General features: G+C 34.0%; 2 protein-coding genes across 2 annotated transcripts; one reads left to right on the top strand and one right to left on the bottom strand.

The window, feature by feature from the left end:
• Positions 1-13: 13 nt before the first annotated feature.
• On the bottom strand, positions 14-2,049 carry LOC132733338 (mucin-2-like; the record flags this gene model as incomplete). The annotated part of the gene is made up of 4 exons (XM_060719976.1): positions 1,860-2,049; positions 740-1,332; positions 568-698; positions 14-378 (listed from the first exon to the last, which is right to left on the bottom strand). Coding segments are annotated over exons 1-4 (1,279 nt in total), but the record flags the coding sequence as incomplete, so codon positions are not given.
• Positions 2,050-6,858: 4,809 nt separating this feature from the next.
• On the top strand, positions 6,859-21,673 carry LOC132733337 (uncharacterized). Its single transcript, XM_060719975.1, has 6 exons — positions 6,859-6,970; positions 7,220-7,459; positions 9,133-9,340; positions 13,614-13,741; positions 14,170-14,356; positions 21,556-21,673. The coding sequence occupies exons 1-6, from the start codon at positions 6,898-6,900 to the stop codon at positions 21,671-21,673; spliced, it is 954 nt and encodes a 317-aa protein (XP_060575958.1). The 5' UTR covers positions 6,859-6,897.
• Positions 21,674-23,517: the final 1,844 nt, after the last annotated feature.

The following is a 23,517-nucleotide window of genomic DNA, read 5'->3' as shown; positions in this document are numbered from 1 at the left end:
TTGTGGTCGTTACGACGTTGTTGATGAAGTGGTGGTCGGTACAGGCATTGTTGATGTAGTAGTGGTCGGTACAGGCGTTGTTGATGTCGTGGTGGTCGGCACAGGCGTTGTTGATGTGTAGTAGTGATCGGTACAGGCGTTGTTGATGTAGTAGTGGTCGGTACAGGCGTTGTTGATGTAGTAGTGGTCGGTACAGTCGTTGTTGATGTAGTGGTGGTCGGCACAGGCGTTGTTGATGTAGTGGTGGTCGGTACAGGCGTTGTTGATGTAGTAGTGGTCGGCACAGGCGTTGTTGATGTAGTGGTTGTCGGCACAGGCGTTGTTGATGTAGTGGTGGTCGGTACAGGCGTTGTTGATGTAGTGGTTGTCGGCACAGGCGTTGTTGATGTAGTGGTGGTCGGTACAGGCGTTATTGATGTAGTGGTGGTCGACACAGGCGTTGTTGATGTAGTGGTTGTCGGTACAGGCGTTGTTGATGTAGTAGTGGTCGGTACAGGCATTGTTGATGTAGTGGTGGTCGGTACAGGCGTTGTTGATGTAGTGGTTGTCGTTACAGGCGTTGTTGATGTAGTGGTGGTCGGTACAGGCGTTGTTGATGTAGTGGTGGTCGGTACAGGCGTTGTTGATGTAGTGGTGGTCGGTACAGGCGTTGTTGATGTAGTAGTGGTGATCGGTACAGGCGTTGTTGATGTAGTAGTGTGGTCGGTACAGGCGTTGTTGATGTAGTGGTGGTCGGTACAGGCGTTGTTGATGTAGTGGTGGTCGGTACAGGCGTTGTTAGTGTAGTAGTGGTGATCGGTACAGGCGTTGTTGATGTAGTAGTGGTCGGTACAGGCGTTGTTGATGTAGTGGTTGTCGTTACAGGCGTTGTTGATGTAGTAGTGGTCGGTACAGGCGTTGTTGATGTAGTGGTGGTCGGTACAGGCGTTGTTGATGTAGTGGTGGTCGGTACAGGCGTTGTTGATGTAGTGGTGATCGGTACAGGCGTTGTTGATGTAGTAGTGGTCGGTACAGGCGTTGTTGATGTAGTGGTTGTCGGTACAGGCGTTGTTGATGTAGTAGTGGTCGGAACAGGCGTTGTTGATGTAGTGGTGGTCGGTACAGGCGTTGTTGATGTAGTTGTTGTCGGTACAGGCGTTGTTAGTGTAGTAGTGGTCGGTACAGTCGTTGTTGATGTAGTGGTGGTCGGTACAGGCGTTGTTGATGTAGTGGTGGTCGGTACAGGCGTTGTTGATGTAGTAGTGGTGATCGGTACAGGCGTTGTTGATGTAGTGGTAGTCGGCACAGGCGTTGTTGATGTAGTAGTAGTGACTGCAGGAGTTGAGGAAGTTGCTTATTTAGAAAACATCAAATATTGAAAAAGTTATAATTAACTATACATGTACTTTAAAACAGTTGTACCCGGGAAAATTCTATCTAATTAAAGGCACATTATGCCTGAGAAATGAATAAGTGTTTCTTCTTTAAAAGGGACAACGCGTTCTAATTATATGCATGTTATTAAGGAGATGCGTTAAATGCATTTGTTAGTAGTACTGAATGTGAAATAATTTCTCATAAAGTTAGCCCAATGTAAATAAAATTGTATTTTGACTTCCATACAATAAACGTAATCACTATAACTGAAAGTATTGCCAAAACGAAAAAGAAGAAAAAAGCCAGTTCAACGACATAGTCGGTACTTCATTTCAAAATTGTAAAGGACACCAAGAATAAAACATATTTTGAGAAATGAAAATAATAACATATTTCAGACTTCATGTGCCTTTAATATCTCACGATTGTTTTACGTTATTAAAAAGAAATGTGTTGTTGTTTTTTTAACTTTTTCTAATTAAACATATAAAAAGCGAACCTACCTCCATACAAAATATAATATGTAACTGCATTTTTATCACTGAGTCCATCAGTAGAGCTTAGTATATGGTCCTGCAATTCACAGTTAAAATTGTCAACGCTTTCGAAGAAGAATGCCACGCAGGAGTTGTTGTGAAGACACTTCTTACCACAATGAATTAGACTTCGGGAAGTTATTGTCAATCCGGACATTGGCACTTTTCCATCGAATGTCGCCTCTCTTGTCCATTTGTTTTCAGATACGAATGCTGAGTTTGTTTAAAATTAGAGAAGAAAAAAGAATTGGTCGTATTCTTATACAATATACGTACATTTTCTTTTTAACGGCACATTAAGTATTGTTTTCTTCTTTAGAAGGGGTAAACATGTTTAAATAATGTATTTATTCACCGTTAGTTAGTAGCACTGAATTTGAAATAATTTGTCATAAAGTCAGCCAAACGTTAACAAAATGGTATTTTAACTTCCATACAATATACTTAATTTGTATATCTAAAAAAAACAAAAAAAAACAGTTCGGTTGTATAGCCAGCGACCGTACTTTTTGTCCAAAATTGTAAAGGAGAAAAAGAAGATTTTTTTTTCAGAAATGAAAATAATAACATTTTGGAAGGGGGGAGGGGGGCTTTTGGGGCCTGAAAGTGTGAAAGAAGTCTTCGTAAATATCAGATGATTAAGTGTTGATTTTTTATTATTATTTTTCGGGCCTGGTTTTCATTTTGATTCACATAATTTATAGATTTATCAACATAGAAGTAAGAAGAGAGCTTTTTGCTTACTTTGTCTACTTATTTTTTTTAGATATGAAAACTTAAATTTCTATGCACAAATTCGGAACTACACCAGTGTGGGCTTTTTCATATTTTGACCTCTTTTTGGTTATTCACGTGGATTGTTAGTGCCGCTTTCAATATGTTAATTACTTTCTATGTTCACTTCACAATATTTTACTTTTAAATACTTTCAAATTTGCATGAAAGTAAGCATGAATCTGGTGGCATTTTGCTTCAAATGCAGGTAAATACAGTTAAAATACAAGTAAAATAAAACTGTTAAGTACATATAAAGATACTAGTTTTTCTCTTAACAAAAAAAGCATAATAAATAAGCATGGTCAAACAATATATGGTCTTTGTGAGATGTTACTTAAAAAGAAATGGCAGTAATAATTATGGTTTCAATTATATTTTTTTTTCTTCTAAATTCTTATACTTTGGGCAGGCAAGTAAAAAGTGGCATTCTTTTCTTATTACATTCAATGAACAAGAAATATATTTCCGCTCGTTTATGTTCATATAGTGTGTCTTTCGGTTTCTATAGCTTGTCTGTGAGTTGATGTTTTGAATCTTCAAAGTAAAAAGCAAAACTTATTTCCATGAATAAAGTTATAACTCTGGTCGCTGGTTAAATCCCTGTGCGAAATCTTACATTGAGTCTTAATGGTCAAGTGTCTCTCCTCTCATCCATGTAGAATAAATAGCCGGTCACTTGCGGAGAAATTACTGGTAATTACTGGTAATTTATCCAGAAAAGCTCGTTAAGATGGACTGACCATCCACCTAGATATTAAAGTCGACTTAAAAACAGACTAATTAACAAACAAACCAGTGCAACTTTTTCCTCCACGACGATATATAAATTATGCGGGACCAAAACTTTCATTTTTGCAACAAACGGCAACTTAGATACATGTTAAATCAATAGCATTCTTGAGTATGAATAGAAAAGTGAAACTACCTTAAAGTGCACAAACAATTAAACTGTGAAATGGAGCATAGAAAAAAACGTGACTTGAATTGAGACAATTTTGAAAAGAAAGAGACTATAGTTAAAACAAATTGTATCATATATGTTTTTTTCCGTTTTGCCATTCTTGTTTAATTATTCTAAGCGGCATGCCTCTAGGTTCATGCTATTATTCATGAAAATTTGAAATGTATTTAAAAGCAGTGTTTTCTGGCAAACTATGAATGCAATTCACACACTTTCAAACGACCTCAAAATATAAATGAAAAACAAACAAACAAAAAACAAAACAACAACAACAAAAACAACAACAACAAAAAAAAAAAACCGGAATATATTTTGTTTGATTTTGCTTGTTTGGAGGCATGCGGCTTTTATATACATATATATATATATATATTAAATGAACATTTATCAATTGGTTTTTACCTACATGAACCACACGTACACACAAGAGCATAAATTGCCAAATTCTTGTCAGTAAGAAGATCAAAAACAAATACTTTTAGCTTATAATGGAATATCCACTCACCTAAATGTATACACCACGAGAAAAACACGAGTTTGTACAAAAGATGTGTTACCAGTATGTCCATGTTACCTTGCCAAGAAGGAAATTTGTTATAATGGCAATTTCACGGCATGAAGATGTGGTACGATACGTCTTTCTTTTAAAGGCTATTGATTAGGAAATCGATATAAAAATCGAATTACCTATTATAATTCTGGTAAAACCGTACAATCAACCTTTTGAATAAACAATACAAAATAACAGCTTAAAGTACAGAAACTAATTTCTTAATTAACTGACCAACATTTTAACTATCTCTTTCACTAACTGACTAACTTACTCAATTTTCTCAGTCCAACAAATCTACTCACACAGTATTTATATATGTAGGTCGTTTGGATAAAGGGGTAGCGGGTATTTACGACTGAATGTATTAATAAAATTATTAATATTTTATATATTGCATTTAATTACACCTTAAATTTACAGTAGGGATGATTCCAATGTCTTCATTTTACGTTTAAGCATAACTCGAGTGTTTATTTTCTAATTATATTTATTGTCCATGTCTTGTAAGTGTATAAGAGATGGGAGTAATATATACAAAAAAGAAAGTACATGTACTGTTTCGCTAGGAAAGGCAATTACTGTTCTAAGAAAATTGATTTTTTTGCATTAACCCTTACAGTAACCTGTAGAAACTGGAAGTGATAATTGGGAAAATAATGTAATCCCTAAGTGGATACAAAAACAACAACAACACATTAGTTCTCGGTTCTTGATTGAATTTAACCGGATATATGAACATGCGTTGTTAGTTTAAAAGCTTATAAAGTAATCTATCCAACATCTTAATTCCTGATCACATTATTTTCCCAAAAACGTCCAAATAGCTTCACTTAAGATGTTTTTTTAGATTATAAGTTCATTGACACGACCTTCCCCTCAATTATTACTATAGGTAAAATGTACAACCGCCCTTGAACGTAATTTTGAACCTTGAAGTACCTTTCCTTATGCTTTCCTTTTTACACAATGCGACGAAACGTATGTGCTTCTTCATAAATTATGTTACCGATATACATGTAAATATATATTAAAGTCAGTACTACAGTGGCACAAAGGGAACAAAGACAATCTTTTATTTACTGCGTGCGAACGCACGTACAAACATGATACTAATACGAGGTCACGTGATAGTTATTACGTCTGCTCGTGATAGGTTAAACGTTGATACCCAAAAGGTATTACCAAAAGGTATCGCGTGGCCACATAATACCTATCACGTGTGCACTTAATTGCAAATCGAATCAATTAGATCGAGTTCTAGTAAATTTCACTTCTAAATGTGTATTGCATGGTGTCATAAAAAATTTATAGGAAATATTTACTACTTGCGCACGCGAAAGCAATTACACGCCATCGCGTTAGATTTTACGTGCGCAGTCGATAGCTATAGCGCATCCGCACGCGAGAGTGTTAGGTGGCCACGCAAAAGACAATACATGCTCACGCGGTAGTTTTACGTAGGCATGCAATTTATATTACGTGCTCACGCAATAGCTATAGCATGCACACGCAAAAGGTATTACGTTTCAACGCAATAGATATTATGTGCTCACGCAATGCGCGTCTGTGGCATGTCAGTGAGTATTATCCCTTAGGTGCATTTTACGTTTCGTTTCGTTTCGTTTCGTTCGTTTCGTGAATAGCTGCAGGGAGTCAGTATGTGCTTAACAACGTCTTGCTGTCAATTGGAGGAAATAATGTGATTATGTTGATTTTGATTCATCGCAGTATTATGCTAGTTCCAATGTTTTCTTTCTAAAAAAATCGTAACCCATTAACCAAGTATTCATGTGTGTGTTTGCTTATATTGTTTTGTTCAACATGCGGTGTCTCATCATGACGTTTGTTAAAGTCTACATAAATTTAAAGAGCTAGGTAAGTAGTTAAAGCGTTGAGTTGCTTATGGTAATATAAACACACAAAATGTACCGGAAATTGAAGGAAATTGCAGAATTTTATTCTTGTATAAAAACTGCGTACGCAACAATACATTCACTGAGATGATAAACAGATAAAAGCACGCGAGCACGCATATTTGCGCATTTTTATATGCGTGACTCGACTCAACGTGCCATAAAACAGTGCAGTAACATCTACCGAGCCTTTAGGGTTCTTGTGCTTCTACAGATGTCAATGCACAAAAATGTCTCCCTTTCAATACTGTTACGGAGAAAAAATAGTTACAAAGTGTGTACATGTACACACAATAAGTTTGTTATCTGTTATGCACCAGAATGATATATTGGCAGGAAGTTGACAGTTTCTGGAAGTTGACAGTTAGTTTAGAGAAGTTATTAGCTTCCTTAGGAAAGCGACAGCTAGCTTCTGGGAATCGACAGCTAGTTTCTAGAAGCTGACAATTACTTCCGAGAAATAAACAGTTCCTTACGGAAAATTAATTTTCTGCTTTCGGAGGAAGACGGTCTAGTACTAGATCAGATTTTTTTACCAGCATTCTACTGTAACACAGTCAAACAACACGAAACACGTAATTACGGTGTTTTTGTATGTAAGCAGGGCAAACAACTGCAAAAGCTTGTAAGACCGAACAAAAACATGGATTCAGATCATTTACCCGCATTCACTTTTATATGAAGCTAGTGAACTGTAAAGGACTGTTTTGCTAACGATTAGAACAAGCACTTACCATGCACGTAAGCATCAACTCATTAGCAGCTTACCGATAGATCGGATGTATTTCTTTACAGAGTGGGATGGATTTATTAGACTTTAATACGTTTTATAAAATATCGCTTTTTGTTGTCTTCTTTTATTTTGTAAAATTTGGTAAGTAGAAACTGTTAAATAAATGTTGTTGTTTAGATTTAGGTTTGAATTTTTAACTTAATATTTATATGAAAGACTTATATATGAACGTTTTAGAAATATATTATTTTCTTGATATAAATGATGGCAATGATTATGATGATGATGATAATAATAATAATAATGATGATTCTAATATAATAATAATAATAATAATAAATCTTGTAGGAATGATAAATATGGCATTCAATAATTAAATTGTATTTTTAGTAACTTGCGCCGATAAAAAATGGAACAGAAACTTCGAATTTGATGGAAAAGTTTCGCCGGACGGATCAATAATATCAGTTAGGAGTCGAATCCATTGTGGCAAGATCTGTTTGGATGACGGCGGCTGCGTGTCATTCTTTTATCTTCCTGGTTTTCTGTGTCAGTTACATGATCACGTGATCATTTCTATTGATGGACTACGGGATCTGGAAAAATCAACATATTACGTTTTGTATGAAGGTAAGTGCAATATTTCTTATCTAATAGTATAAGAAGAATCAGTAACAATTATCCTTAAAGCAACCGCAAAACAAATGTTTATATAATTATGTTTGCAGACGACATACTAACTTATTTACTTACTTTCTTATCAGACAGAAATTGAAAACAAGCAACATTAACAACAACATCAGTTTTAATAATAATACATAATCACCGCTTCATATTATTTAAGGTTGAGAACATAACCAACCGCATTGGATTTTGATAATAAGCAACGGCAACAACAGCATCAGCAACAACAACAACAACAACAACAACAACAACAAAAACATAGAAATGTGATTGCATGTGTTTGATTAACATTTTTTGTATGTTTTGATCGAAGATCAGTAAATACAATGCTGACATTCAATCTCTGGCACATAGATTTCACGACAAACCTAACAACAAGTAGTTCTCAAAACAGCTTAAAACTAGCAATGTATAAGAAAGAAATATTTTTATTTAACAAATTGCAACGCATTTAAAGTTTAAAAGTAGCGTTGGCTTATAGAATTGTCGATAAATGCACAATCACAAATTACGCGGATCAATATCATTTTAATCAATGAAAATGCTATTTTAGCGGTGTCGATTACCGAACACTTCAGAGCGTAGTACACAAATAAATCTGACTGTCGAGTAGTGGAATATATACATGTCGGACTGTTTTGGCGAGAAGATTTTCGCTAAATCATTTACATCAGTGTTAAACAACAGGTTTATCGTGAACAAAATACCTCGAAATTAATAAGGATTACAAACCCGAAATGGAAATTCTAAATTTAGAATTATCTGATTTTATTCAAACATTCTTCATATAATTTCCCGTGGTGAATGGGTAACGCGCTCGTTTAGGGTGTGAGAGGTCTGGAGTTCAAATCCCAGTTGAGGCAACTATTTTTTTATTTGTCTTATTAAGGAAGGATCCACGATATGCAAGGGTAGCGTGTGGCTGTTATAAATAATGGACATAAATGATTTTTTGATGCAGCTCTAGTTATGCAAAATTCCGTATGTATCAAACTCAAGCTGTTATAGTAAAAAATCTAAATGCAGTCGCTGCATCTCGGTGCCCTGTAAGATGAATTATAGTACATAAAATAAACTTATACAGGAAAATACATACGGATATACAGTACAATTTAGATTGCAAAGGTCAAAAAATACCACAGAGCTTGCAGCCCTTTGATTATTGTAAATGAATATGATGATAATTAAAATGATGCTATTGTTGTTGATGATGATTGTGATGATGATGAAGAAGAAGATGATGATCATTAATATTTTGTTAATGATGATTATGATAATGATGATGAGGAAGTGGACTACCTTCCCTATGTTCAGATATTTAAGCTCACAAATATCATTTCTATGCAGTGAAACTTATGTGTATGAAAATAAGTAGCACAACTTAATAGTTGGGAAAACGCTATTTGGGTCATCGGACGAAAAAGTAGGACAGAGACTTAAGCTATTAGTTTTTTCTATGAATCAATTCCATATAAATACATGCATACTGAATGCATATATGTTGGCACTAAACTGATAAGAAATTCCATTATTGTATGAAAGTCCTATACTAACTAGTAGTCTAGTACACACCAAAAATTTTGAAGAAAAAAACAATAACAGTTTCTTATTTTCAACAGGAGGAGAAGATACCACAACACCTGCAGATACCACCACGCACCTAGTTACCTCGGCGCCACCGGTAACCATAACAAATGCTGTAACCACCGCGCCACCAGAAATCACAGCACCACCTATCTTTACTACTACTTCATCGTTTGACTGTCCTCCCGATGATTCTATTTATAGAACAATAATACTCAGCGATATGCAGCCATTTACCTATAAGTAAGTATTGACTTTGTGTTTCTTAAAGCTCTCCTGTTATTCTAAAAATGTAAAAAACGAAATATATTAAATAAATCATACAGTAATAAAGGGTCTTACGTGCAGTATACAAATGTCTCGGTGAAACCATCATGGTCACTAGCGTTCAAGTTAAAATGTGAAATATTAACATCATTGTTTTATAGGAGCACATCTATTACATATCACATTTGTCACATACGAGAGTTCTATGATTACATATGTTGCATTGTATATACATTATACACAGAACATGCCCATTGATTGGCCTTTCTTCTGGGGTTAACTGTTTTGTGACGACAGAGAAAGGAATAACGATAGAAATGTTACATTCAGATGATCGTTCATTGGTTACTTTTTTCCTGGGTGGGGGGGGGGGGGGGGGGTCATATTGTTACAACAAAAAACGTGTTTTTAATTTTGCCTTTCATATAAAAGAGAAAAAACATCAATCTCGTACAAATAAGATAGCCTCGTATTTCGATGCTCCTTCTATTACTTATCCCTCATGAACTGACTAAATCAAACCGATTAAGCAATTTGCAATATCCTACAGCTACAATTTTCACCTATATTTGACCAACTTTGATCCAAATGTAAACGTCTTCATGTCGTAAAATACCGGGTTTTTATTTGTTTGGGTCGTCAGACCAAACAAATAATGGTAGCGAAATTTCAGAGCCTGATGTTCTTATTTGCAAATGCCGAAAGTAGTCCAAACTCCTCGAAGCGGTTATTTCCCTTCATATGTACATTAACGCCGAAAAATTCAGGAGTGGTCACTGCGTAAAGATTGTCAAATGACAGGCGCATTAATTTTCGTAACGAAAAAATAGTTCCCGATTCGTCGAAGATTTCTAATATTGTGTTATTCTTATAGATATACATCCATGATTATTTACTTCAGTGTTAAACAACAGGTTTACCGTGAACAAAATATATCGAAATTAATAAGGGTTACAAACTCTAATTTAGAATAATATGGTATCCTTCAGGCTGCTATCTTATAGCTCCCCGTGGTCGAGGGATTTACACGCTCGCTTTGGAAGCGGCTGGAGTTCAAATCCCAGATCAGGCAACGCTTTTTTTCTTTTTTTTATTATTTTTTATTGAATTGAATATCAGTGCATTGTTGCAATTAGTCTTACTATAGTTATAACACTGGAAACAGCATTGGTGACACTATACAAACAAATTGTTTTATAATCTCACAACCTTCACCTTTCTGACATTCTGAGACCCAAACAAATTCAGCGCCTTCTGTGCTTTGATTGTATTCATTGTCCCCACACAGATTATAAAACTTTATAAAAAATTCTCTATGCATGGACACTTCATAAGAATTTCGGCCTTAAAATATTATGTCTCTTTGTCGTCCTTCCGTCTGTCTGCTTTTGTCCATTATCTTTTAAAATAAAGATTAAAAGATTAATTCATTCATAAACCAAAACGGCACCATTGACTCATTGTGCTGAACTCACATTAGACTTTTTATGACAGTTCATTCAGTCATTCATTCAGTGATATTTTATAACCTTCAATTAGATAGCACATTTACTGTATGCGTGCTCTAAAATGATTATACAGCTGCGTGATAAGGTGGATTGTGCTATGTTTGTTTTGTATGGTTTACAACGAACCAACACAATTTAGGTCACATGGTGCCGAAACATGAAAGGTGATTTTGGCTAACCTTGGGCGTCAGCACAAGGGGTCAATCGAACTCACCTGCTGGAGCTAAGAGATGAATAAAGTTATTCGAACCCATTTTGTCGATTTTTACGATCACGCAGGAATAGACGGTGGCTGCAATTCTGATACCTCAACTTATTAAGGAACTCCCTCAGCCATAATTAAGGCATGGTTTGCCCTTTCCAAATAGGTATATATCTTACCATATGCTCTGATCTAAGATAACGGTAAATTAATAATGACGTTTAATTCTCACATGGCTAACCGTTAACCTTCGCAGCGTAATAACTCAGTATTCATTTATGATCCTCGTAGCTGGTCAATATACTTTCTCAAGACTTCTTTGTTATGCCCGAGAGGTTTCCTTGTGGAATAACATTCTGACCAGCAACCATTTTATAGCCTATTAGTGAGTCTCCTTCAAACTTTCGCCTTTTTGCGATTCTGATGCTGCAAGTTTTATTCTTTGTTTTTCCTGTATAACCGTCTCTATCCGATGTCTTAACTTGCTTTGTAGACTCCTCCTCATAAACATTATGGATGGATAAGCACCTGTGTCTCTATTATGAAAGTTCCAATGCGCAAATAAATCTGATTGAAATTGTACACAATAATCGCTTACTAATTGTTGAGGTATACCATAACGTTTAAAACGGTTATCAAAACATTTGTTTGGCAGATGTACAGTTTCAGCCTATTTGCCCCGAGCACAAACTATAAATTAGAACATAATGATTTCCTGGAAATGGACCTTCGAAGTTTTTGTGCATGCGTGCCAAATAAGCTGGTGAAGTTGAACTTTTTCTACATACAACAGCTCTGAAATTGTCTCACCATGTCATCTCTTCCTGTAACGACCATATCGTCGAGAACATACTACTGTACGTCTGGTATCACCTGAAGAATTTGATCAATAGTTTCTTTGCAACATTGCAAGTGCTGATGATATTCTATATGTCAGTTAACTTTTTTTGTCATCGCACTCCAACTAATGTTATGGCGTAAATATAACTTTGAATATTTCTTTACATTTGACAATTTCGTAAAAATATCTTGTAGTCTCAGAAATTGATTGACTGATTAACAATGTTTTTGTAGTCTCCGCGTTTTCCTTCCGAACATTTAACAACGGTCACAATATGCGTAGCCCTTTCTGATGCGTTTATTTTAGTAATAATGGCTAACAATGCCTAAAAGTTTCAAAGTCATTTTCTGTGTTGATTAGACATCAATTGAATTATTATGTACAATACGTGACTTGTCCAATGTAATTACACTCCTTCAGTCTCGTCCAAACAACGCAGAACCATTACCCATGACAATGCCCAGTGTCGGCGATTATGGCTGTCTATTGTAGCTAACATTTACCACTTTCGTTCCTACTTGCTGTATTTCTTCACACTGATGCCGGTATATCGAATGAACCCTTGCCAAAACTCTTGTGGAACTCTCCTCTTGACATAACAGAAACAGATGATCCGTGTGATATGATTTCTATGCTTGAACCATTGGTCAGAGATTTAATAATCTGCAGTGGAACGTCGTCGTCGTCCATGATAGGTCAGCCTTGTACACGTGCTTTTAGGCAAATACTTTTTTATGTGTCCCTTTGCATTACACGCATGACAAATGACATTTTTGAATTCCTTAATCGGCATTTAAAGAATGCATATTTACAATGTGTTTTACAGTTAAAGAAGCTCCAACGAGGTCTTAAAGCCTAACAACACAAACTTTGACTTTCTCACGTAGATCAGATGTCGCCTCGGTCAATATGTCACCTGCCGGTGAATATCACATCATATTCAATGGCACACTACTCAATAATTGTATAATATTGTGCATAACATATCTTAAAGAAGTCTTTCTATTTATTAATTCATTTACAAAATCAAAATTATATACGGTTAAACAAAATGACAGTCTATACCGGCGTACCACAATATAACCCCTACATAGCGGTCCTCTGTATAACAATTACCTCTTAACAACGACAGTATCTTTTTAACAACAATAAGACAAATAGTAAAATTAAACTCTCCAAAGCAACACGTCCTAGTAGTAAACACTAAACAAAATGTGTGTCTCCCAACGTTGGTCGATCTGATGAGATTGAACTGTATATGATCTGTGCAATTTTGTTTTTTTTATCGAGTATTATGAGCGTTTTACTTCTATCATGAATTATAACCATACTATGTACTTATTGTTGATTATATGCCATCGATCAAAGGCTATCTGACACTTTGACTGTGAAAGATTAATTATTCTAAAATAATCTTCTCTACAGCAATGGAATGCTGACATTCTTTGTTACTCTTGTCTTTTTCTGTTCCATAATATTTCGAAAGTTTATATAAAGCTCTTAAACAATCTTATTTACGACTATGACGCCATTCCATTGTTCTGGCAGTTTTGTATATTACATACCCATTAATTGTATATTAGAATCAAAACTAGCATCAAAATGTATAATATTATTTAATCACTTGACAAAAAAACATTGATAAAATCAACGTCCCTCCCACTGCCGCTGGAAAATGTTTCTCAATCTCTTTCGCAGGGTAGTGAAAGCCCTGAAGACTCAGAGTGGCGCACGTACGGCATGTGAAGCTGAAGGGGCATATCTCGCACGTATAAAAACAGTTCCGGAAATGGTCATGCTTCTAGGCCTTATACATGATTGCCCAGGTAAAGTTTTATCACAATATAAAAATAAATATGTACACTAAAATAAATAAAACAAACAGTCCATTCATTGGCATTTATAAAATTGGTGGAAATGTATAGTGCCAGACCAACTAGCAAATTCGTGCATTCATATTGCACTGTTATTAGAAATTGTTAGTTTTTTTTTCATACAGCACCACTAGGCTCTATACTGTTGGTAGCTCAAATTTTGTATTTTTATATCAAAATCCAATAAATTCTTTTGAATGAACTGTTCCTAATTTAAAGCAGTGCAAGGCCATTGCAGTTGGTTGAATGCTTTAAAAAAGCCTTTAATAACTTAAGAATGTATTTTATTTTAATAACTAATATTCTTATATTTTTAAAAGAAAGAGGATAAGTAACTTTAAATTTCAGACTAGTATGCAAATATGACTCGTACATTACAGGATATCTCGGGTCAACAGACTATTATGTGGATGGGCGCAATACTTACTTTTCGGACGATGACGAAGGGCCATGGAGGTTCATCCTTGGAGACTATGTCCCTATGTCAAACGATTTTTGGGCTTTAACATACCCTACAGATGCGGAAGATAAAAACTGTTTGCGCATGAGTGCTACTCTAGATTTTAAGTGGGACAATTGTTATTGTTCCGCTGAATGTTATTTTATTTGTGAAAAAAACTTATAAACTGGTTTAGCAGTTTTGATCTTAACTAACTGTTTAGAGGTCAATCATTAAAAAATTCTATTCAACAATAGAACTAACCTAAAGCATAGTTCACTTTTTCTGTTTGACTTGTCTCTGTTTTACTTGGACTGTACAGTTGCATCTTGAAAATTAGCAAATGAAAAGTAAATCATGATTGGGTTTAGCTTCTGTTATCTTATTGCAATAGTTTCAGCCAAATTTTGTACACATGACGTTAAATTTAACAAACAAAACCCGTTTTTAACATGACGCCGTTGCATACCCATGATCGTGTCGTGTTCTACATAAAGTGGTTGCCTTTGCGCATATGACTCACCAATGTCTGGTGTCGAGTTATGGATACTAAACAGAAAAGATGTTAAAAGTTGACACGAGAAAATAGCCGATTAAAGACAAAAAAGCATAAAGTGAACTTGACAGCAGTAACACGTACACCTTAGTAGTTTTAGGATGGGAGATATGCTGGAATTGTTATAAGTGATATGTTCACAGCATTGGATTTTAAACCACTCCATTGAATTCTAAAAAAACCTAAAAACCTAAAAATACAAATTCAACCTACAAAGCCCAAAGCACTTTTTAATTTTGGATTTTCATACTTGCATTGTTTAAACTATGAACAAGTTTAATTGGTTTAGAGTGACGATGAGCATGCCGACTTATAAATGAACTAATAAACTAATAAAATTAACACCAGAAACAATACTGTAGTTGGAAGTTATTATATTATATAACTTATTATATTATTTTCTCTGTTATTGGTGTACAATCATATCATTATTATCATACCATAAATTACTCATTATTTCAATTTAATTGATCTATTTTAATTTGACATTTGTGTATATATGTGTTACATGTGTTTATGTTAAGTACATGTTAATATATGTTAAATATGTTGTGTACATCAGCTGAGGCTCACATGGAAGATCGGGAAACCGAATGTGTAAGCCGAGTTAAATAAAGTCCTTGCTTGCTTACTTGTTTACTTTTTTACTTTACTTACTTTACCTTGCCTTGCCTTGCCTTACCTTACCTTACCTTACCTTACCTTACCTTACCTTACCTTACCTTACCTTACCTTACCTTATCTTATCTTACCTTACCTTACCATACCATACCTTACCTTACCTTAACTTACCTACTTACCTACTTACCTACTTACTTACCTACTTACTTACTTACTTACTTACTTACTTACTTACTTACTTACTTACTTACTTACTTACTAACGTGCTCGTACTTACTATTAATTATGTATTGTTTGGTGCATAATATCTTATTGCCGGCTCGCCGGTATTACGTTAGGATTTTACTGAAAAACAACCTAAAACCCCGAATGCATCCAAAAATTTAATCGCAGCTTGGCTTCCAGCTTTCTACAGAATTTATCTATCAGGGCTAGGATCCAAAACTATTTAGCCAATCAAATTTAATCTTACATAGCGTCAAAAAACCTTCAATTTTCACGCCATTTTTAAAAAGCAGCAAGTATTATTTTGAGCGCAAAGATATAATGATGATTAAAATGTTTGTTTTCATGAATTCTTTTCAAAAAATCATATTTACACTGACTTTTGTTTTAGCGATATCACCTGTTCCTCTGTAGTAAGTTTTCGTTTGGTTAATTAACATAAGTGTACATCTGGTTCTGTGCATTTTTTTTTCTTTTTCCTTTTATCAATTATCGGTATTTAGTGTATATATTTACTGGCCGGGGTCCGGGATCCGGGATCGTGTAAGATATAGAGGTAAAACTAATAAACTATATTTGTGTTGATTATTGTCGTAATTAAAGGACATTAAACGTTAAATTTTTATTGTATGTACGTTAAATCAATCAAACTTAAGATATAAATATATTTAGAGGTATTTATTAACAAACTTAAAATGCGGAAATCTCAATAATTATATGCCTAATTAATTGGAAAAATCAAAGACTACATTCTTGAATTGGTCAAATCCCGGGATCCCTTTATGTCTTAATGCGATCCCAGCTTTTCTGAAAACTATATTCTTGAACTGGCCAATTCCTTGGATCTCTTTATATTTTAATACGATCCCGGCTTTTCTGAAAACTATATTCTTGAACTGGTCAATTCCCAGGATCCCTATATGTTTTAATAGGATCCCGGCTTATCTGAAAAACATCTTAGACTGGTCAAAATCTTGGATACCTATATTTTTTGTTAATAGGATCCCGGCTTTTCTGACTACTTGTGTTTACTTTAGGACTTGCAGATGTGTCTGTCACTCATTCCAATACTAAATAACACATTACAACTTAACTTCGTATAAAGAGACATCTTTATGAATTCTACCTATCTAAGATTTTTCTGGTCAAGGTCAACAGGCCATATAGTAAATGTGCATAGACATAAGAACTTCATTCTATCTGTTTACATGCATCTTCATATATACTCATATTCCTCTTTGTTGAACTTAGAGAACTGGCTTCCATAACTTTATTTCACTTTTATTTTGATGTTCGCTGAAGTCTCTTCAGCTAACAGAACTATCATTTTTACATTTAAACGCACCCCTGGAAAAAAAATACGAAGCGAGTCGCTACTAGCTTTTTTAAAAGCTAACCTTGTAAACATTTAAGTTACAAGAGAGTTTAATCAGTTATTTAAAAAATGATAAGATAAAAGAAGTTTTATTTCAAGCTACCGATAAAATCAGTCAACGTTGGATAAAAGTTTTTTTGTCTTACTACCTGTAATAATAAACCCCCAATTCAAAATGCTTCAGTATTCAGCAATGGAATGCAAATTTCTGTTTTAGTAATCAGTATGAGAACATCATCATCATCATCATCATTATCATCATCATCATCATCAGCAACAAAAATTTGTCTATTGTCATTATCATTATTACAATCATCAGCAGTACATCATCATCATGAGTACGTCATTATCATCATCATCAACAACAACAAGAACAACAGCTCATAGCAACCACCACCACCACCGCCATTATTATCATCATCATCATCACTACAATCATCAGCAGTACATCATCATCATGTGTACATCATTATCATCATCTTCAACAAAAACAACAACACCAGACATCACAACCATCACCATCACCACCACCATCATCATCATCATCATCATCACTATAATCCTCAACTGTACATCATTATCATCATTATCATTATCATCATCGCTATAATCACAAAGAGTAAATAATTGACATCAGAAAATCATCACCAACAACAACAACAATCTATCGCCATTATCACCAGTATAATCATCATCTGTGCATCATCATTAGAACATTATCATTATCAACTGTTCAATTGTTATCATCATCATTTTTAAAAGTAAAATTATCATCATCATTGTAAGTCCGTTAATATCATCATCATCATCATTATTATCATCAATAAAAGATATTAGAAATGATAATGATTATAATAATTCTGATGATGATTATGAGAGATGATGATGAAACTTATGATTTTGATGATGATTATGGTGTTAAAGTTCAAGAAAATCATTATTACTTTTATGATGACTAGGATGAGGTAAGTCATTTTGATGATGATAGACGTGATCGGGATTTTTGTGACGATGATGTGGATGACATTGGTGATTGCTGTTGAATCTGGTGTAAATCTTGTCCGATCTGTTTGATAATGTGTATCACGTGACAGATGCATATACAGTAAACCCTGCTTATAGCTAACTTACTGGGATAATCATATCAGGAGTTCCTTGTACGCATATAGTGAATTAATTCCTTTATCAGGAGTTTTTATAAAGAACAAAAAATTTGTAACGAGAATAAATTGAATGTGTCCTTAATCATAAGAAAAATAAATCTATACATTTGTATTTTAAATTCTCAGAAATGAATTCTTTAATCGTCATAGCTTAATCAGATTAGATCTAATCTATTTATATCCTAAATTAACTCTAAATGAATAATAGCTCCAGTAAATTTATCAATACATTTGTTTCATAAATTCTCAGAAAATCAAAAGATATATTTCATAAATCGTTCATTAGTTAATAAAGACAATAAATTATTAAATCGCAGTAAATAAATCAATACATTGATGTACTATAAGCCAGTCAATACATTTGTATCCTCACTTTTTTAATAAATAAATGTTTTTTTAAAGTGCTCATTAGTAACTGTTGATCAATACTTTTGAATCTTAAAGATATACTATGCTCAAATATCATATTTTTAAATGTAAATAATTTCTACAAAGTCTCTTTGTAAATATAGAATTAACATGTTTTGACTACTCACTAATATTGACTAGACTATAAGTAGATATCTTATGTTTTAAACTCTACACACTATAGGTCGACACGTGTCCTTAAAAAACTGAGACCAACGTACATTACTTGACCTGTTATAGGAGATGCAGCTTCACACACATGTAGTTTGTACATTCTTTGATCAAAATTAGACATATTCAGAAGGAATAACCTAGATTTTTAATTAATTTTTTGTGAGACAAAAATATTTTACTCTAAGATGTATCTTTAAATTGTTTGTTATAAGTATCCTAAATAGTTAATTAATTAATATGCTTAACAATACGTTTGAATCCTACATTGTTCTTACATTAATCAGTAGATCTACATTTGTAAACCAAAATAAAGAATAGATTAACAACAATTTCATTAAAACATTTGTATTCTGAATAATAATAGATTATGAATTGCGTTTTGTTCTTTATGTCATATTTCTCAATCAAATTATCATTACTAAAGTACTGTACACTGTGCAATGACTCGTAAAAATTTTGAATGCGCAGCGTTCGCATGGCCGTTGCGCTTTGAACAGCGAATCAGCCTGTATTTTTTGTATACTATTACCTCCCTTTAACCATAATATTTACAATTTTTTTTAATACGTAAGCAAATGTACAACATTAAGTCAAGAAAACTATATATTTGCTAAAATAATTATAAATTATTAACTGATATTAAAGGATAGGTACTATTCTATCAAATATAAAACTCAACAGGAAATTATTAAATATTATATATAAATGTTCAGAAATTACCGGATCATCAATTTAGGTCATATGACGACTGTACGACACGTTCTACACTCGCCTCTCGAGAAGAACGTGCAAATATTTTAGTGCCAACAGACGACTAGTTTTGACTGTTGGCGAAAAAACAGCAAACAAATAATCAAATTTAATTAGTGTACGTATAATACGGACAAGTGATGAAAATTTCATTTAATCAAATGCCCTACTGTACATATTGCACGGTGTCAAATAAAACCTACTGTAACTCCATTCACACATTTCACAAAAAAACACTGTAAATTCTATTTTCTGTTGTAACACCGTGTATATCCAGTAACGCAGGAAGGTGCAAATAACATAGGGATTGTGCAAAAGTAACAAAGAAGTGTGCAATTTAGTGGCCTAAACGAGCTCTGCGATAAGTAAATGGACCAATACTTTTTATTATACACCAAGTTGGAAGAGATGACGCATACGGTTGCTGAGACATTATTCTTTAAACCTCATCAAAATTATTTCCATGAAAATCGTGAAAATTACGACCTGACTAGCGTATTAATGGCGATTTTTGGCTTTGTTGATATCTTTAATTAAATACAATAACGTACATATAACTTTATGATTTAATATTCGGGGTACCTGAGACATTTTCCAATCTACTCGTGTCATATAACACTTAATTTAGCAGATAAAACGTAATTGAGAACATTTTTTACGAGGTAACGACAAATTCGTGAATGAAGCACCGGAGAAACGGTGGTTATCTCATTAAAAGTAGCTAAATATTATTTTACCAGCTTCCTTCTAGTGTTATACCACACACTTGTAGTTTGACAAATGTCTTAGGTATACAGACTATGAAAAAAGAGTTTTAAATGTGTTAAATGTTTATATTTATTTGACGAAACACAAAAGTCACCTTCAAAATGGTAATCAGGTTGTCTTTCTCGCGAATGATCAAAAGAAGTAAACATATTTCTGAAACAAAATGTAATGCTGGTTAAAGTATTATGTCGTAGCAGCCGTATTCGCTAATTCATTTCTTTAAATTTGATTTAGAAAAAAACAACAACAATATTTTGGTTCGTTTACTTACAGTGGTATGCGTTTTGGCAATATCGCTGCACAGATTCGGCGTAACTTTTACGTTATTTGCACATTCCTGCGTTACTAGATATGCACGGCGTGTAAGCACAGACCTAAGTGAACAAACACATACACTTCTGTGCCTTCTTCAGTTATCGTATGAACAAGGATAACAGGCCTTTAGTACGTACATACTGATCAGCCCTATCACAGTATGCTCCCATTACTTAGTCAAAATAAATATATTATTTATGGGCCTTGGATGGTGACCTGCTACATTTAATTTATTTACTTTTATTTATTTATTTCTTTTTCTTTTTAAGTTCACTATTTTATTGTAACCAACACCAAAGTGATCAAAACTATAAAATATTGGCGGAAGGATTAAAGATGTACTACTCACCAGCAGTCAGGAGTTTTTAAAGTGGTGAATGCTACTGTAACTACGCCATATGAAACCGTTTCAATCGGAAATGTCCTTTTGTAATCAAGACAAACGTTATTCCTGCTTAAATGGAAGAATGATCTAAAGTTAATAATTAATGGCTTCTTTTTGGGCAGTTGCATGGTTCTGGTATGAAAAAATCTGTTCAAAATTCCGGCCCAAAAAGAAGCCATTCAAGAGCATCATTTCCATCTTGTAGCAAAGATGAACAGATGAGTGGTATGCATTCTTCAGTAATGCAAGTTGACCATATAAATATGTAATAAAGTCTGATATTTTCAATAAACAGTATTATTATCTTCACTGAATACCATACTGCATTGTAATACCTAAACTTATTTCATGAACATTTAAATTTTCCTTTTTACTTCAGTTTACATTGTTATCTTATATGAGTATAGCATGGAGTGGAGCAATTTGAAATTGATTTCATGCACAAGGAAATTAAAGGCGTCTAAAGCAGGGGACTGTGGACCTCGTGATCACAAACATTGTACTGCTAGACCACAACTGCCCACCTTGATGATTATGCTTTATAAATGCCTATGCATGTTTTACCTGATTTAAATATGTCTTTGTAGAGGGTCCACAGGAGGAAAAAAAGCTAAACGTTCCGTCGAGGTCATGAAAGACTTTTTGGATGATGTTAAGAGAGGAAGCAGCAGAAAGAAGACAGAAAGAGAAGATGGAAAGTGTTAATTTACTTATAAATATTCTGAAAGAAGCTGTTAAAAAAGACATATAATCATGTTGATTAATATTTGGTATTAACAATGATTGACAAGATGATGTGTATTGTGTGATATTTTACTATTTTTAGTTCTTGATGTCGTAAAATAATTAAACCAAATTGACTTTATATGAACACTTAGTTATGTCAATATTTTTTGAGTTTTGAAAGGAAATCATAGTAAATTTTAGCCAAAATGTTTTTCCATGAACACTGTTTGATTTTTAGGAAAAAAATCATTGTAAATTGTAGCCAAGTTGTTTTGTCATGAAGACTTTGATTGGTAATATGCCACACGCACTTAATTTCTGAATTTTTTTGAAGTCGGTCAATAAAACTATTACTTAAAAGGTTATGTGTCATTTTAGAAGGACATCATACAAATATGTAAGAAATAATATCAACACACTCCTCTTCATGTTTCAGCTCTTCTGTTATTTTTAAATGTGTATTCAGTAATATTCACTTTATAAATGCATAATGGCCAAGATGTTTATATAAATTTATCTTTTAAAAATCTTAAATCAAAACGTATTTTTGATTTTTGATTGGTATCACAAACACTTTAATTTATTTGCTTCGCTTTTTCACTTAACAGGGCTCAGATAAGTAAGGTTTGAAGATTGTTAAGATGTTATTTTTCAGCTCTCCCATAACAGAAAGGCTGTGAACTCTAGAGACCACACTTTTATGTCTGTCTTAATAAAACATGGTCAGGTTGTTACTAATACAGAAAGCTAGGCAGTATTTGGATATTGATCATTACATGCCAAACACTAGGCAGCGATGTCAAATTGTAGAAAAAAAAACATTTGAGCCGTGCCATGACAAAATCAACATAGTACGTTTGCGACCAGCATGGATCCAGACCAGTCTGCGCATCCGCACAGTCTGATCAGGATCCATGCTGTTCGCTTACAAACCCTATTACAAGTAGACAAAATAAAAGCGAACTGGATCCATGCTGGTCGCAAACCCACTATGTTGGTTTTGCCATGGCACGGCTCATTTATTCATTTATTATTTTTTGGAATTTCTTGTAAGTTATGCTTACATATCATGATCTTTCGTCATTGAAATAAGCATTTTTCCATTAGCATCATTCATCTTTGTATCAACAAGCATTTCTGTGTGGTCGTCAATACTATCATTACGTGAAAATGTCAGTCGTCTGGATGTACGGACGATCATTAAATTTTGCGCAAGTATTGGTAAAACACCGACAGATACCTACAAAGAACTTAAAAGGGCAAGTGGGACCAGTTCAGTGTCACGAAGGCTGGTTTTTAAATGGCACAAACGCTTTGTAGAGGGGCGAGAGTCGGTAGACGATGACAACCGGTCAGGCAGACGTCCGTCCGTAATGTCGGCGCATGTGACGAAGGTTGTCCAATATGTTCGTGTACTGGTGGAATATATTAAATGTACGTTGCATAAGAACAATAAAAACTACATAATTTGCATCAATCATTTCTCTATTTACAGAAAAACACATCATGACATAAAAGCAAATGCCACTTTACAAGCAACAAAAAATAAAACAATCACAGTAATGAACTAACCCATTTTTTTGTCGTGCGCCGGTATTACGTTACTAAGGTAACTGTATGTCAATTCTTTTCACGACACGCCAGTTACACGGCTTTTTATTTTGTTTTCTTATTTGAGTTTTTTCCCTTCAAGTGATATATAATTCATGTTTTTTATCAATTATTCTCACAACAATAACTGCAGTGCACATTTTTTTGGACAACCGTCGTAAATGTATTTTCAAAATCAAACTCATACGAATTTATAAACAATACTGTAGTAA

This window comes from Ruditapes philippinarum, unplaced genomic scaffold (genome assembly GCF_026571515.1).
Source record: "Ruditapes philippinarum isolate M1 unplaced genomic scaffold, ASM2657151v2 ctg10638_1_1_1_1, whole genome shotgun sequence".
NCBI lineage: Eukaryota > Metazoa > Mollusca > Bivalvia > Venerida > Veneridae > Ruditapes > Ruditapes philippinarum.
Note: the sequence above shows the minus strand (reverse complement) of the source record. Positions and strands in the feature narration are given on the sequence as shown.